The sequence below is a fragment of the Pan troglodytes genome, chromosome 6 (genome assembly GCF_028858775.2).
Source record: "Pan troglodytes isolate AG18354 chromosome 6, NHGRI_mPanTro3-v2.0_pri, whole genome shotgun sequence".
Classification (NCBI taxonomy): domain Eukaryota; kingdom Metazoa; phylum Chordata; class Mammalia; order Primates; family Hominidae; genus Pan; species Pan troglodytes.
In genome coordinates this window covers 21,394,859-21,413,459 of record NC_072404.2, presented here as the reverse complement: position 1 = coordinate 21,413,459, position 18,601 = coordinate 21,394,859, and the positions used below count along the sequence as shown (strand labels likewise).

Sequence of the window (18,601 nt, the reverse complement as noted above, 5' to 3'; positions counted from 1 at the left end):
AATATCTTAGTGGCTTCAGAAAATAGATTTTTTTTAGAAAAAGAAAACACAAAACACTAGTCCTAAAAGAAACAATAGATAAATTTAAACATATTAATTAATATTAAGAGTTTCTAATCATCAAAAGACACTCTAAGAAAAGGAAAAAGAAACAGCATACATTGAGAGAAGATAGATAGCAGCAGCCATATAACTGCAGTCTCCAGGGAAGTTCCCATGATATACTTATCAGGACACAAATGCAAGAATGTCTATAGCAGCATTACATATAGAAAAAAAAGAATTCAAATATCCATGGATGGTAGAACAGAAAAATGGTGCTATATTGACAGAATTTGGAATATTATACAATGATAAAAAATAAATAAATGGAGTCTTTTGAATCAACAAAGATGTGGCAAAAAGCTTACACTTAAGAACATTCCATTGATAAACGTAACAAACAAATAAAATTAAAGAGTATAGTTTTAATATTACTTGTTATGAAAAAAATTTGTTTTCTTTTTTAAGAAAGACTTGGAGGTGACACACAAAATTCAGGCTTGTGGTACTTTTAGGTGGGGTAGACAGAGAAATACAATGTAAAAAGAACACTTTGCTTGCTAGAAGCTATAATTATGAGAAATGCAATGTGAAAGTAACAGATTTCCTCCTAAACAAGATGCAATAATGCCAATTATATTCTAGTTCTGATAATGGATAGACCTTTAATGTCTGTTTGCAGTTTTTTTTTGTTTTTAACACATATATGTTATTTAAATATATATATTTATTTAAATGTATTAGGCAAATTCAATGAAGCTTTTAAAAAGAAAATACCTGTACAAAGCTGATGTGAATGATGTAGTATATAATCTTGGTGTTAGCATTTAACAAATGTTGAGAATTTTTTATTGTGACCATATTTTAAAGAAATCACTAGATCAAATATTTGCAAAGTAAAATAAATGAATTAAGGTAGAAAACAAGAAGAAGAGTTCAAAAGAAGATAGGCTCAGTGTGAGGTGGAATGGTCAAATAAAGATTTGTGAAAGCAGCAGTGGTTTCTGATGGCAGAGCATGGCCTTTCAGATGCCGCTGAATCAGTAGCTGCAGGAGCATGTTTTAAATTGGTTCAGGAAATGACAGCTGGATGTCAAATCAAAGAAGAACTTAGGAGTGGGGGGGCTTTGACCAACACAAATATTATGTTAGCTCCAATTCACAGAAGCTCTTTACAGACGCAAGTGCTTTGAGTGCCTTAAATGACAAAGTTTTTGTTTAGTTCCATATTTTACATTGTATGCTGTAAAATACAAATATAGTACTTCGTATGCACCTTTTGAAACTTTAAAAATTATTATCATGAACATGTAACCTGATTAAATTCAACGTGGATTTATTTTTCTATTCACTCCTTCATGGTGTCTTTGTATAAGCCTTTGAGGAACTTCTTTTCATTGATGACACTAAGGAGAAAAAAATGTCACTTTAATTATCTCTTTTTTTCTGTTTGTTTGTTCCCTTTCTTGGTTGAAGGTGAAAGTCTGGTTCCAAAACAGGCGGATGAAGTGGAAGAGGGTAAAGGGTGGACAGCAAGGAGCTGCGGCTCGGGAAAAGGAACTGGTGAATGTGAAAAAGGGAACACTTCTCCCATCAGAGCTGTCGGGAATTGGTGCAGCCACCCTCCAGCAAACAGGGGACTCTCTAGCAAATGAAGACAGTCACGACAGTGACCACAGCTCAGAGCATGCGCACTTATGATATAAACAGAGGACCAGCCCCATTCTCAGGAAAGAAATGTTGTGATGGCAAGCCTTACCCAAACATCGTTTACACAGAGAGATGACTATGGCAGTGATGTTTAATATTATTAAATCCAGGCATTTCGAATCTGTTTTTCATGATTTATAGAGGGTTTACACAAAGTGCCACTTATTAAAGAGCTTCCACAGTGAAGATGGAGAAGGTGAACTTGCTTTGAATATTCCAGATGTGTTTGGTCGTGCATATGGCAGTGAGCAGGTATGTGTTTGCTTTTGCTTGCACTGAAAATTAAATTGCTATCAAGAGCAAACTATGAACGGTTTTTTATTCAAGATGTCTCCAGAGTGAAGATGCCGAGGATGAACTTGCATTGAACATTCCAGATGTGTGAGGTCATGTGTATTACAGTGGGCAGGTATTTGCTTTTGCTTGCACTGAAAATTAAATTGCTATCAAGAATAAACCATGAAACATTTTATCCTGAACAGCCACAGTGCCTGAATTCACTCAAGTGGATAAAAAGTGTATTTTAACTCTGTATATATTACCCTTAAGTCATTTTCCTGTCTTCACTAATTTAGCAATGCATTCATATTAGCTGGTGAAAATAGGCACTCACAATGACAACCAGAGCCAGTTTCTTGTCTTTTTTATACATTTTGTCATCCCAGAGACAATCAGTATGTGCTTACCTGTGTTCAAGTAGAGAAAAATACAGTAGAGTCTGATAGGACATATTCTTGTACCACAGACAAAACAAATCTTATGTTGCATTTACTATCAACTGCTGCTAATATGTTATTATAAAACTTACCTAGCTCCTGAATTCTTCCTATCTTATAGCTTAAAAAAATTAGGATCATAGGCAAATCAGTTACCTTGCAGAAAGAGCTTTGTATGACAGACATTGTCTTATTTTATTTCTGTAAAATATTAGCTGTATGAATATGATTTAATTAACAAGAAAACATTTCTTCCTGATTGACAACAGTGTTAGACAAGGTGCAAAGCGAAACTGGTTGCTCAAGTTGATAGAAAACAAAATTCTGAATATCTTCAAATTAAATTCGGTAAAAACACATTATTTTTTCATATGTGATGTATTCATGCAGAACAACTATCTTTGTATTTTGTTTTTAAAATGTGTTTAATAAATGATCCTTTGTAAATAACTTTGGTCTCCCTACATTAATTTTCTTAATTTTTATAGATTTCAAAATCAATAGTTAACAAAGTCTCAAATCTATCTGCACTTGTGCAAATCCAGATGATTATAATTAGTGGATTATTTACATTTTTTCATTTCTGAATTTTTTTATTATGGCGGGAAAAAAATAAATCCTTGTGTAATCAAAGGGCGCCTAAGAATGGGCATATATTAAGCTATTTCTCTAATTTGAAGAATACAGTGAATGGATTTTTTTGTGTGTTTTATGAAGCCACAGATAAAAGTAGGAAAAAAGTATTAAATAATAGTATTCACCACAGTGAGTAAAATAAAATAGTCATACATTTTTAAAGTTATGTCTGATATATGTAAGTTAATCCAACAGTGGTTTTATAGTCTGAATATGCAGAGTCTCTGATGTGAAATATAAGCTAAACAAGCTAATCAGAGACCTCAGTCCTAATGGGACTAATGCAAGAAGTAAAGGATGCTATTAACATAATGTATTTTGCATCATGCATGATTGCACACGCATGGGGTGCCTTAGTCCTACTTATAACTTTATCACATTGTTTTTCATTTGTTTCATATTCTAAGCAGAAATGCTTGGAAACATTGCCAGCCTTTCTCCCCTGCCTCAATCCGAAACAAATACAGAAAAACAATCACTAAAAAATTCCAAAAACCCATCAGTTAATTGATTTCACTTGCTTTAGAAAGATTAGACTGACAAAAATTAGATTTGATATATTTTAACTTAATCTAGCATGATATATAGAGAGTATCCCAGAAATAAATAATTTTTTTGTATCACATTTTCCTTTTGTGTAATACATTTTATCTCAGTAGTTGTCAGTATTTTAAAATTAACTGAGAATAGACCATTCAAATTGAGGTCTCCCAGGCATGAAACAGACACTTTCCCATTAATCACCTGAATTAATACAAAGTCTGCTTGTGCTGATGACATCTACTTGGGTGGACTGACTTTCTTACTGTAGAATAGGATTTAAATTCAAAACATCTTGACAAATTAGTGAAGTGGGAAGATGTGAATCAAATTGAGTTCAATAGGGACAAAGTGGAGGATAATTCATTTGGGCAGGAAAATAATTTCCAGAAATAAGAGAAAAGGACCCCTTAGAAGTAGCTAAAAGGAGAGCTAATGGTTGTAGCCAAATAGACGTAAGAATTCCAATGTAGTATGAAAATGAAATAGGAAAAATGGATTCCGAATAGATATAACATTTGGGAAATGGGAGGTTTTTGTATCATGGCCATATCTTTATTAGAGAATTGTAAGCAATCCTGAAATGAAATTTGATCCAGAGAACACAAAGTGGTAGGAAAGGCCACATGGCTGACTGAAAAGAGACATCACTTTCTTTATGATGAATTAAAATGATCTGCCTGCCGCATAAGACACCTGACACACTATCACATTGTCAACACACTGACAATTAACAGGGAAGCCAGAGTAATTTTTATTAGTGGAACTTGCCATCTTTTTAAAGTATTTCAGTATCCTCCTGTCTTCAAACTGATGCATAGGTTAGCTACATTATCCCCCAATATTCTTTTGGAATTAAAATTCTTTGAGAAAAATTAAGATATTCTCAGGAACTATCTGGGTTTAATTCACTCCAAAGGTGCCAAAAATCTGAAAGAACTCTACTTGTTTTTAATCTACACTGGGTTCCTGGCATGCCATGGTATCTTATTGCATAATGCCCTTTTCATGTAATTCTATCTCAGACCCTGTGGCTCTGTGGAAATTCATAATAGCATGAAAGCACCTTTCTCTGAAAATAGTATGAAATCATGGTTAGGATGATTTTTTTTTCAGTAGGATTCAGAAGGATGAACACCACAAAGTTTTTCCAAAGACTGATCCACATATTTTTAACTCATTATTCACACGACCCCAATTACTTCCTACTTCCCATATTTACCATCTGCTGTCAGACTATATTTTCTTCTTCAGAAACCATGCATAATACCTGAGTTTGTCATTTTGTTTTTTTAAGATGAAATAAATGCATTTAAAATAATCCCAATCACATTTTTAATATGCTCATGAATGCCATTACATGTAATCAATGTGGGAATCACTTGTGAAATTCAATAAAAGCTTTTCTCAGACTAGTAAACTAAGATTAGAGGCCAACTTGGCCGGGCGAGGTGGCTCACGCCTGTAATCCCAGCACTTTGGGAGGCCGAGGCGGGCGGATCACGAGGTCAGGATATCGAGACCACCCTGGCTAACACGGTGAAACCCCGTCTCTATTAAAATACAAAAACAAAAAAAAATTAGCTGGGCGCGGTAGAGGGCGCCTGTAGTCCCAGCTACTCGGGAGGCTGACGCAGGAGAATGGCGCGAACCTGGGAGGCGGAGCTTGCAGTGAGCCGAGATCGCGCCACTGCACTCCAGCCTGGGAGACAGAGCGAGACTCCGTCTCAAAAAAAAAAAAGAAAAGAAAAGATTAGAGGCCAACTTAAAACAAAGTAAGTTATAAAAATAAATATTTAGTAAGTTATAAAAATAAATATTTTATATTGCCAATGCTACTCGTTTTTGAGAACATTTCTTAAATTCCTGGCGTACTGATGACAGCAAATGCTAATTTTCGCCTGACAGAAGTTTTGAGAAACTATAGAGTTAAAATCAGTCTTAAGAACAGAGTATCCTGGTAGTGACTGAAAAGATTTAAAGAACGTATTTTTCACTTTAATTTCTAAATACACTGAGGCTGGTGACTTTTAAGAAGCAGCCATTTATGCCATGACCTATTTTCTAATAAAATGCTTTTAAAATAATTCAGTTCATATTTGAGGTGACTAGTATTTAGACTATAATATAATATTTAAAATAAGAACAACAAATACTTACCTGGCATAGTTCTTTGAACTATTTGGGGGAATAACTGTATTTTCTTGGCAGCTCTCTTTGTTGCATTCTTTCAGTAAAAAGCAATCTAGAAAGAAAAATAAATTTCAGCTACAAACATTCCAAATCTTACAAGCGTGGAATATGCAGGATTGATCTGCAAATACTGTCATAAAAGTGGCTTTTTTGGTTATGTTTTTATATCTCCTGCCTAAAGCTGGTCAGGGTAATGAATAACAATCCTCATGGGCACCTCAACATTTCTGCTTTCAACTCTTGCAAAATGTTGCTAGAAGTCGTAGGCAAAGGAACAAAAATGGCTCCAGAAAACAGGATTGCTACACCAAACTCTAAGAACCTATAAAAATATGCGGCTCAAAATTTAAATATGTTTTTTTCTTTAAGTAATTATCTGATATCATGTATTTTTTACAATACTCTTATCTTCACATTTACAATGGTTAAATACATTGAAAGTATATTTAAGACTAAAAATTTTTTTATGAATTATTTTTCCCCTTAATAGCTAAGTTTTATTCAAATGCAGCTTCAAACTGTGGTTTGAAAAATTCCAGAAAACTTTTGATTGCATCACAATGTATTCAGCCAGCTCAGTAATCCCCCATTAAAATATTGTTTACTTTGGTTACAGATGGTTTTCAGAAACAGCTCCCAAAATAGAATGAATTTGCAAATACAAATTATTGTCACATTCATTTCATGGAAGAGATGATACAGTGATTTGAGGACATAGTAATATCAAGTTTAGGCTGTACTTTGTATTTCTGTACTTCAAATAGTGATTCACTGAAATAGACATGTATTTTTTTAAATTAAAGAGTAATCAGATGCTTTGGGAACAATCAATTGTCCTATAATTAAGTATAGGCTTTGTTTCTGCATATGTGTAATAACTATAGTTGAAAACATTAAAAATTTTCTTTTCCTCAATACATATTAATTTTAAAAACAATGATTAGAAAATACTTGTCATTAAGGATAGGTAGTTTTTTTTTAAATTACCACTGCTGGCTTTGTTTTTCTTTAAAGAAAGGCGGTTTATTCTACCTTTTCCTGAATATACTACTGTCAATAAAGGAAAACAATCAGTCAAGATCCTTCTAATTTTCCTATTTGATGAAATGTTGGACTCAAACTGTTATTTAGGGTCAAGCTATTAATTCAATTGGATTATTTCTTTGGCTTTTATTTTTCTAGGGCAGAGTTTAATTATTTTCTTTGCACTCATCAACATTGAAATACAGTAATTTTTCATGATCACAGATATATATGGTGTAAGAGGGTGTTTAGGTATTTAAAAGCAGCAAAACATGTTGAAAGAAAAGTGGATGCTAAACTGATAGAGAACTTAAAAATACTTCTTGAATTGTTCAATAGCAAAAAAAGAAATTGGCTCATGAAATTGCACGTTCTATAAAAGTATCACCAACTTAACTTCTTTTAGAAGAACGTATGAAATAAGCCTTTCAAAGTTGCCTCTGACTACCACATTTTTGGGCAAATTTTTGCTTACTGGAGGCATGTGATTGTAGCCAGTGTCAAAGAATGATGATTGGGCAAAATCTTATCATTTGTATCTGAAATAAAATATTTGCTAAATGTTATGAAATAAAAATCAAAGGAGATATATCTTGTTTCAATTCAATTTAACAACAGACCACAAATCGGATTGGTTAAATGAAGAGATGTTCAGTAGTGACCATATTCTTCTCTGGAAACCTCATATAGATTTAGGTGTCCTTGCTAACAACATATTACACTTGATCTTAGCCAAAAGGCTGAGAAGCAATGCTAACATACATTAAATCATGTTCAGATATTTCCTTACGATAAACGCTTTTTTTAAAAAAGAACATATAAGACAAACCTTTTTATTCACATGATACATAGTTTTAGAAAATATATATCTGTATAAATGTATATTTTTAAATAATTTTGGAAATATACCATATATGCTGCTCTGTAAGCTAAGGTGTTTCTTTGCATAATAATAAAACATAAATATATTTAATAGCTGAACAGTATTTCTTTTTATGGATCTATTATATGCTATTTAACAATCCCTTACTATTGGATATTTTTTTCTCCAAGTTTCCCTTTAATAACATTGAAGTGTTTTTTTACATAATTCTCTGTAAAATTTAATTTTTCCCATAAGGGGATTTTGTAGAAATTGTATTATTGGGACAAGAAAGTATGTTTATTATTAGGACTTTAAATATACATTGTCAATTTTGTATTGCAAATTTACACTCATTCCAATACCTATTTCTCCATAAATAGGATAATTTTAATTATTAGAATTTTAAAAAATTATTTGGAATCTGATGATAAAGCATATTTTAATTTGTATTTGTTCAATCATTAATGAAATTGAACATCTTCATGTATTTATTGATAATCATAGTTTTTAAATTATTGATCATATTTTTAATTTTTTTTTCGGGGGTAACATTTTCATTTCTTGTTAATTGGTAAGAACTTTTTACATATTAAGTGTATTAAGTATTTATATGTCATGTTATATAATTATAAAATTATAAAGTTAAAAATTAAGAATTTTGCTACTTTGGTAAATTTCCAGAGTATGTTATTTTTTAAAAAGCAACAGGTAATTAGTAAAGAAATTGATCAAATGAAAAAACCTATACATTCATGACTCATGTCTTACATATGTAAGCAATAGACTAAATGAATATATCTTATTTCGTTTTCAGTAAATCTTTTTCTTATTAATAATACATAAATTCTAAAATACTAAATAACTACATTATTTCACTTAGTAGGAGGTCATACAAATGATATCTTAATAGTAACAAATATAATAATTATTAAATCTCTTAGGTCTTTTGGTTTGGGGAAAACAACAAGAACACAGACAAACTTTGATGTCTCCCTTAAACATATTTTCTTCCTTTAGGGGCAGTAGTATATCCACAAAAAGTTAGAAAGGCAAAATCAGCAGCTTTTTTAAACAGAAAAACAAAGCCACAACAATAAAGCTACCTATCTATAATGACAAGTATTTTTTAATGATTACATCTTTAAAATTTAGATTTCTTCTAGGAGTTACCAGCCATGTCTTCCAGGCAAGTCACATATGCAGCTGAGAAAACACTAGATAGAGCTGCAAAGATAAAAATATACCTTTAAAAAGTACCACTGTGGTAAAGTTTCCTTGACTGCACTAGAAACAGGCATGGAGGAGCAGGTGGGTGCGAGAACTGCGCCTTTTAACAGAAGCATCAGGTCTTAGAAAGAGGAAAAAACAAATACTTTGAGGGAATTTTTTTCTTGGTCTTTTAGTTTTTAGAGGAGCAATCAAAATGAACTCCAGATGTATTAAAGATCCCGTGTACATGCTAATGTTAATTATAAAATTATTGGTGATAATAAGATCCATTGTTTACTAAAATTTTTCCACTACTCAGGATGCTGAGGCAGGAGAATCCCTTGAGGCTAGGAGCTGGAGTCCAGCTTGGGCAACAGAGCCAGACCCCTGTCTCTAGAAAATAAATTTAAAAATTAAACATTTCATGCATGCAAAGCATTATATAAGTTGCTATAGTGAGAGCCAAATAGAAACAAATAGAAAATCATTTCTTGTTCCTCATGAAGACTTTGGTTGTTAATTTTTTAAAATGTACCTTACACCTATTGAAAAACTTTAAATTATTAGTGGACACCATTATGGAGAAGCCTATATAACATTCTGATATTACAAAATTAATGCAAAGAAGTTGTTCACAATAAAATTACTTTAAATTTGCTTTAATTTTTTTTCACGCTACCTTGGCCAATATTTTATTATAGTCAATTTCATTCATTCATTCATTCTATAAATATTTCTGTACTAATTTTAGGTAATGTTCTGCTCAATCATCATTTAATTTGCTGTGCTATTGGTTTCTGTTAATATATTCCTCAGTCTTGGAGAACATTTTAAATAATTGCCTATTCAGCATTTCTATGGACATTGTTCAGCCCAGTTCCATTTTGTTAATGCACAAAGCAATTCAATTTCTGTAAGTGCGGGCTAGGAGCAGCCAAAGCTGTCCTTGTAGTACCTTCAGAGGCAGTTAATAAGGGCTGGCTGACATTTATGACTTATCTTTTCTGTGTGTTTAACTATTACTATTTTTCCGCCAGTAAATTTTCAAGCTACTGCGGCAAAACCAATATTGATTCTGACATTTATGCTTTATATTTTGAAATTTATTTTGACCATTACTTATTATTTTATTGCTGTTACTTTGAAAATATTATACATTTTCATTGTATAAAATGTCATTAGATCGTGTAAAAAGTTTATTTCTTGTAAATAATTACTTTAGGAGTTTGAGTGCATCTACGGTTCCTTCTGTTATTCTTTCTAATCAAGAGTCTGATTACATAAAACAATCAAAACGTGACTTAAAGATGTTCAAAATAATTTTGATGAACATGTTCAAAATTTAAAAAGTCATCTGCATTATAAAATTTTATTAATAAAGCTGTATGAAACAGTGACTTTTTTTCCAAGCAGCAGTAAAAGTTCTAGATAGTTCCCCGGGCAAGAGGACAGAATACAATGCCCTACCCTGAAGTCACTTAACAAACTGTCTAGGGTAATGTAACACATGAAAATAGCTGTCTCCCCTGTTTTCCATTCTTCTTCTGCTGTATGTAATCAATTTTTTACACTGCAGCTAGAGCGGTCCCTCTAAAATGCAAATCAGATTAATAAGCGGTTCATAGTGACTTGCAAATGTAAAATACTATGTGAAGGCCGTAATGGTCCATAATGAAACATTTTTACACATTTTTAAAAAGACAAATCAGATCATAGCCCTTCTTTGCAGAAAACACTCCAATGACTTAGAATAAACCCCAATATTCTTACCTGAGCCTCACAACACTGTAATATCTGGCCACACACTGGTCACCTATCTTGTTGCCAACATTTTCCCCGAATAGCCTCACAGCTCCAATCACTCATGCTTCCTCCTGATCTCTGCCCACACTGAGATTACTTATGTCTCATTCAGGCCTGTATTCCCAATCCTGTTGCCTGGAATGCTCTTCCGCCACATATATTTGACTTACTCCCTCATTTCCTTTAGGTTTTTATTTCTTCACATAGCTAATATTGGACCTTCTCAAACAAAATGGCACTATCTGTGACATTCTACCATTTTAAGAAGTACAGCATTGTTTTTCTCTTACCCCTTGGGTAGTTATCTACTGATCTTTTCCCCTTATTGAGTGTAGGCTTCATAAGAGCAGAGACTGTCTGTTATGTATATGTCTCTAGCACTTTGAATGGTCTCTGGCAACCTCATCACCAACCCACATCCAGAATTTGTATGAATTAGAAAAGGGTACTACTGACTCAAACACTAGACTACCATTGCCTGGAGACCACCGTAAAAATGATATAACTCTATGCTAATTGTGAAGAAAATTATACCCCCTTCATATATATATAGCTGTGCAAATTATACCCAATTCATAATTTGCACAACTATAAGCACTGGCTCTGAATTTGAGAATTTGCAATGATCAATAAATATTTTTGAATAATTCCATGAATTAAATGGCATGAGATCCATCCAAAAAATATCTCTATATCTAAATTAATATAGTTGAAAATGGAGCCCTAGAATATTTTTTAATAGGCAGTCTACAAATATCACAAATCAAAATGAAAATCTGGTTATGATCTTTCAAACATCATTGCAGTAATAATATGCAATCAGAAGAGAATAAGTAGAAAAGTTAAGATCATGTTTTAACAGATGTTCATATATGATTTAGAGAAGAAGGGAAAATTTTCCTTCTTCTCAAACACCCATCTTGAAATTCTCACATTTTTTTGCAGACGGTTTGGCTGATTTCCAACACACATCATTGCTTGTCTGGTATGAGGAATGCCATCTGTGCAGTATGGAAGTCCTTTTTAAAAAACAGGCTGCTAATTATGCTCTGGGCAGGTGCTGTTAAAGTGAAATCAGGTGTCAAGCTTACAATTGCCTAAAATGACCAAATTATACTGAGAAAGAATGGTATTCCATATTGTAAAATGGAATTTAAGCATGGCATGTAAGCATGCCATTTTTTGGGTGTTACAGAGGTCAGGTTGCATAGCAAGGCTGTAAAACTTTTAAACTACTTCACTTCCACCATCAACAAGAAGAGAAAGCTTTACTTTAAATCAAGATTATTGACTAGATCAAAGTTATATATTTTCTCACTACAGTATCTTCCCAACTATATATTTTTAAATGAAAGTAGATGAAAGAGGAACAGTGACCTGAAAAGTATGACAGCCAATTCTAAAATACATAAATTAATTTAGTGAAACTAGAATCAGTCTTCCATAGTTATTAATTGGAACTCATTTTGTAATTGCAGGAAATAGGGCTCAATAGATCTATCAGCTCCCTGCAGGAAAAAATGATCAATTTATATTCTTTAAATATATTAATCTTTAGAAGTATTAAAGCTTGTCTCAGTTTTACTACAGATTCATGATGACATATTTGATACTGTTCTAACTTGTATATAGCAAAGCAGAAAATTCTCTTGTAGATAAATTTTAAAGTGTGAATATGAATATTGCTACTACAATTAGAACAGTTTATTATCATTATATGAATCTAACTTTGTTATTGCCTTTATGTGTGACCTGTTTCCTGCTTGCAATACAGCTAATACATTCTGTCATTTAATCTTCATGGTAGTTCAGTGGCTAGATTCCATTATCGTTCCAGGTTTCAGGTGAGATTATTGAAGATTACTTGAAGCATCACTGAGGCCAGTAACTGGCAGAGCTCAGGCTTATATTTCTCTAGAACTGTTGAACTCCAAAGCCTGTGTTTTGATTACTCCAGAAATGGTCTCAGATTCACCTTATTAGCCAATCTAATCTCAATGGACATATCATTAGCATTGTAAATTATTATAATTTACATATTACTTGGTCACAGTCAGAATGTCAGCCATTGTAGTCAAGGCAAACAGGACCACAAAAAGGAAGCCTAGAGGTCTCTCTCATCATGTAATTAGTGGGTCTCTTAAAGCCAAGAGACGTAAAGTGGAAGGCTTGTTCTTATATCCAATTTCATTTAGTTTAGTTATCTTGTTTCTCATCAAGTTGTGGATTATAAGTATCAAATAAGAAATGGAAAGTTTTTGCTTCCAGACACAGAGCTATGAACAGAACTAGCATTTTAAATATCGAAGGAGAATACAGAAAAAAAACAAAGAGTAATTTGGAGGTATTGCCTTTAGATTAAAAATTTCCCTATTATAGCAGTATAAGAGGATTTTGTTATTGTGACCTATAGACAGAAGAATTCATTGTAGTGGGAACTTGCTAGAGATGCAAATTCTCAGGCTCCACCCCAGACCAACTGAACCAAAAGCTCTATAAATGAGCTTAGCAATCTATGAAGCTACCAAAAAAAGAGGATGATTTTCCAGAAGCAACATTTTTGAATTGCCCTGATGTGTAAAGAATAACAATTTTAAACACCATTTGGCCAGAAAAAATATTTTTAAATCTATAATTAATTTTAAGAATTTTCATGAACCATCTTTGCTCTTATTTTATCTAGTAAAACAGCAAAACTTCTAAAATACAAATTATCTTGAGGCGAATTTTGTAAAGTATTTAATTATCTCAAGTCACATGCTTGAAATTTGGAAATAGTATTGATAGCAGCGGTGGCCCACCTGGAGCAGCCACCACCAAGATGCTGGCTGCAGTGGAGGTGTGGCAGAGCTGCATGCTCCCGGGAGCCAGCAGGAGCTGGGAGCAGGCAGGAGCCCCACCCTTCCGGATGCAACTGTAGCTGCCCAAATCGTGGCTGCCCAGGTGGCCTCCCTATGATCTTGGGGACTAAGAGAAGGCAGCAGCCCTGCCCTTCTGGGCACAGCTGCAGCAGCCCAAGTTACAGTGTGGACCCAGGTGTTCCTGTGCTCTTGGGGGCTCAGGAAGGCCCCCCACCTCAGCAGGTTTAGAGGTGTGCGCTCCTGCTGCCTGACTTCTCCTCACTCCTGGCATACATGCTTCAATCTTGGAGTGAGGATAGGGCAGAGCCTGGGCACTGCTGCAACCCAGCCGGGTGTGCGCACTCTTGGGGCAGTGCTCACACACACCTTCCCCTTGCCACCATGGTCCCTTTAAACTCTGGGCACCAACAAGCATGGGAGGGAGGGCTGAGAGGGAGCTGATGGCAGTTTGGTGCTAATCTGCAGGCACCCCTTGGCACAGACAGCCTGGGCACCGTGAATGGGGACAGGAAGCAGACAGGCTCCTGGGCAAAAGAGGGCAGGTCTCTGGTGAAGCCTTGCCTTCGAGTCAGTGAGGGCCTGAAGCCTGGGGACCGGACAGCTGGTCCAGCAGACTTGAGTGGGTCTTTGTTGTGCTTTTTCCAGCCACTGCCCATGGACCAATCAGCATGCACTTCCTCTCCTCTGAGGCCCATAAAAGCCTCAGACCCAGCCAGACTCAAGTAGAGGATGGAACGACCAGCTGCAGAGAGGAGCTGCCCACCCCAGGGTCTCCTCTCTGCTGAGAGCTGAAGGGACAACAGCACAGCCAGCTGTGGAGAGGAGCTTTCCACTCCAGGGTCTCCTCTCTGCTGGAAGCTGAACACTCACTGGGACACGCCGGCTGCAGAAAGGAGCTACTCACTGTAAGTATCCCCTGAGCTATTCTATCACTCAATAAGGCTCCTCTTTGCCTTGCTCACCCTCCATTTGTCTGCATATCTCATTCTTCCTGGGCATGAAACAAGAAATTGGGACCTGCCAAATGGCAGGACTAAAAGAGCTATAATACAAACAGGGCTGAAACACACCCTCTGCTCACTATGTTGCTTGCAACAAGAAGGAGAGAAATGAGAAGGAGAGAAGAGCTGTGGCCCTTTGGAGACCCCAGACCTAGGGGTTCCCCAGCCAGGGCTATGAGAACCTTTTTGGGGCTCTGCAGTTCCTGGCATCTCCAAGTTTCTGGGCAACACCACATTCCTTGGTGCCAGCATGGAAGCTGCTTGTAGTATGACTGGTTCAGCCACAGCCTCACAGGGAGCCAGCCTGCCTCACTGCAGCCAGCATGTCTGGCTGCGCACAGTGGCCAGACCTCACGCTTGCCCACACACCCCTCACCACTCCATGCTGGACTCACCCTTGGCAGGTGTGGAACTCAGGCGAGTAACATGAGCTGAGTGCAGCCTACCAGGCCAAGTGGGAGGAACAAGCCCAACAGGCCTGAGCAAAACTCGGCAAAGGTGCCACTGGCCACAGAGGTTTCCAGCCAGAAAAACATTGCCCCAAGAATCCCAGGAGAATATATTTAGCACCCTAAATAACAGTAATTACTTTTATCTGCCACAGGTAGTAACTGCATGAAGTGTATCTCCCCTAACACCTAAGGCAACAGTACTAGTTTGGAGCATTAGGGAACGAACAATTTTTAAAGTTTTGGAGAGCATATAAATGTACTTATATATGATTTTAAAATGAATCTTAGTTTGGAAATGCTAATATTATTATTTTCACTAGTAGAAAACACATGGACACATGTGCACACACATAAACACATACAGCATTTCAGGTTAATACCTAATCATTTAAAAATATCTGCCAAGATTAATCAGTTCGAGTGCCAAAACCCCATGGGAAGAACAAACATGAAAACGGAAAAAAGTGTTATTGTTGTTGTGTAAAGAACACAATGCAAAATGTGCATTTAAACTGCAGTGTCAGAAAATGAGGTAGTTAAATATTAAAAACATCAAGAAGAAGGAACTCTCTACATCATCACTATATAAAAAATACTCAACTAAAGTCAATAATAAAATATATACTATTTTTGTACGTTTAATGGAATCAGTACCCCATTTTAAGTTCAATGGTACTGCTCTATTGCAATCCTGAAGTACAGTAATTATAAAAAGACCAAACTTGGGAGGTTTTATTATTTCTTCTGCAGCCATAAGAACATACAACTGCCTCAAAAATATATATTTTGCTATTCATAGATAAAACATAAGAAATCCTTACCCTCAACACATTTTATGCTTCTCTCCAAATTTTATTCCTTCTCCAACCTCACACCCTAATCATTCCATCATAAGAACGAATGATGGAAGAAAAAGTCAAGAATGAAAGAAAAACTCAGCTTCTTGCTATAAGCTTCTCCCTTCACCCTGTGAGGTCCCTTTCTGATCCCATGATCTGCCATGGAGTATACAGATTTCACTAGATATTTATCACTTCAGATTCTCTCCAAGCCAAGTGAATCGGACATTATCCAAGCCCACATATTAAGTTGAAAATGGTCTGAAATATTTTAAGAAAATAAGTGAGCACAAATCAACACTGGCTACCCTTGTTCAGTACAGAAGAAAAAAGAGAGGACCATAATATTGTTTAAGGGAAAATGACGTAGACTAGAAATATTTTCAAATCATGAAACATCTATGATTCTAGATCTCTTGGTGCTTAAATGTAGGGTCCAAAATATCTTTCCATTTCTTCCTAAATTATCTCTAATAGTTTGTCTAGTGTTGTTCTATGCTGATAAATGCTAGCCAGCATCTTGCAAATTATCCTACTGTTCTCATCCTACAAATGGATCCTGGGTTTCAAGGAGAACTGACAGTATTACTAATTTCACAAATTAAACAATTAGAACATATGGTATATTGAGACCATAATGAAATTATAAGATTGTAAATTCTTTTGCCTGCAATTTAATTTTTAATGGCAAAAATTAATCTATGGTGTCTATTTGTAGTGAGTGACTCAGTAGCAAAACACGTAACTACATATTTTTAAGTAACATGACTATAAACTATGCAATTCAACAAAACTGCATAGGACAACCAACGTTGAATTGTACCCAACATTGACTGATGAATGATTACTCTTGCGATTGCGTAGGACTATTCTCTTACCTAGATCTTGTTACATGATCATCTTTCTAGGGAGTTCAATGACTTGCTCTGTCCATTGCTTAACCAAATTTTGTTATTAATTTGTATTATCTATCGTTGTTCATTAATAAATAAAATTGATTTTTATAAAAAAAATTCTTGCTAGAAGTTTAGATCAGACACCCCCATGGTCCTACTTTCACAGGTTCAATCCACTCTAGGTGTCAATGGGTTTATCCAGGCTTTCACCTGAGTGCAGGATTCTGGAGCATCTCTGAAAGATGTTCCAGGCACTTACTTTCAACAATCAATGCCGTTTAATGTCTTGGAGTAGCTTTAAAAAAAGACAGAAACTAATCTGGTTTATAATATAATTTACCATTTTTCTGCACCCAAGGAGATAATACGATGCCTAAATCTCATCTCAAAGGTGTAGCTTTTTCATTTTTATTAGACTTACATAGTCATAAGGAGCTTCTACATATCCTTCACAGTATTTATAGTCTTCTCCCATTTTTAGCTCCTAATAAAACACCACATCTGTCTACATCATATGACATGAGACTGGAAAGAACTTATCAAGAGAGAACAGTTTAAGAGTTTCTACTGTAACCCACACCATTTGCCTGGGACTGCTCCTCCTAATCTCCTTGTAAACAGTCGGTAGCTTGTGACATTTTACACAAATGAAGAAAAAGTTTCTGTGTTCAGAAAAACATCATACACCATATAGATCTTATGCAGCCAGTCAAGGAAAAGGAAGAATAAAATATTATAACAAAATAAGAACATACTCAAAAGGTAAGGAAACAGGGCCTATTATTGCTAAAAGCACAATGGCAGGATGCTGCTCTTTTGCATAATCCTGTGACGGTTAATATTACAGAACTCCTGTGTCAAAGGGAGAGCTCCAGAACACCTACACATTAGATTGAAGTAAGCTTTACATATGTATGGTCTATCAAAAATATGATTAGGGAATCGTCCTCTGTCAACAGCAATAAAGGTTATTTCTTCCTTTATGCCTCTTATTAGAAAATTTTTTTAACTTTGTGTTTTGAATTCATTTTAAAGATCCTTAGTTAAAAAAAAAACCTTGATAGGAAATTGCAATTATTTTATCTTTCATTCACTTCATTTTGATAATTTTCTTCCTTTCAAAATTCCATTTAAAATTTTTCTGAGGCCAGACACAATGGCTCACGCCTGTAATCTCAGCACTTTAGTAGGCCAAGGCAGGTGGATCATTAGGTCAAGAGATCGAGACCAGCCTGGCCAACATGGTGAAACCCCGTCTCTACTAAAAGTACAAAAATTAGCTGGGTGTGGTGGCGCACACCTGTAGTCCCAGCGACAGAGAGAAACAATGTCTCAAAAAAAAATTCTGAAATATGGCAGTATATAATTTAAAAAATATATATGCAAGTTGGTTAACATCTTCTCATCTTCTGGGAAAAACTAAATCATACTATTGTCTACACTCTCACCATGACTTTCCTTTCTGAAACTGTTCGCTGAACTCAGTCTTGTCATTGGAAAATCTGGCTGGGTGAAAGGCATATGTGAGATGGTTCTCAAAATGTCGGTATCTGTGTGTATATTCTCTGACCCAAGCATCTGATGCAGCTGAAGGAGCAAGGGTCTATTGATAATCACAAGTCAGTTGTGAGCAAATCTCTGAGGTTGGCACAAAGGTTGAAATTGGAGGGACCAAGGAAGACTGGCTCCCTAATCTCCTTTAGTTTTTAATATTGTTCTGTTCTTAAACTATTGCTTTGAGTTCTGACTTTTGGAAACACATTTTTTTTTTCTAGGAGATTACCACAAAAATCTATTTAGGGTGATAACTTTTCC

At 35.1% G+C, this 18,601-nt stretch overlaps 2 protein-coding genes across 2 annotated transcripts in view; both read left to right on the top strand.

Moving 5' to 3' along the window:
- MEOX2 (mesenchyme homeobox 2) overlaps positions 1-2,918 on the top strand; it is a 75,582-nt gene extending 72,664 nt beyond the window's left edge. The window contains exon 3 of the mRNA XM_518979.7: positions 1,519-2,918. Within this exon, the coding sequence (XP_518979.3) occupies positions 1,519-1,743 (225 nt within the window). The 3' untranslated portion in view covers positions 1,744-2,918. The remainder of the gene's footprint in view (positions 1-1,518) is intronic.
- Positions 2,919-3,013: 95 nt separating this feature from the next.
- Positions 3,014-18,601, top strand: part of AGMO (alkylglycerol monooxygenase) — a 404,065-nt gene continuing 388,477 nt past the window's right edge. The window contains exons 1-2 of the mRNA XM_518978.9: positions 3,014-5,419; positions 14,244-14,503. The gene's annotated coding sequence lies outside the window, so the exon portion shown is untranslated. The remainder of the gene's footprint in view (positions 5,420-14,243; positions 14,504-18,601) is intronic.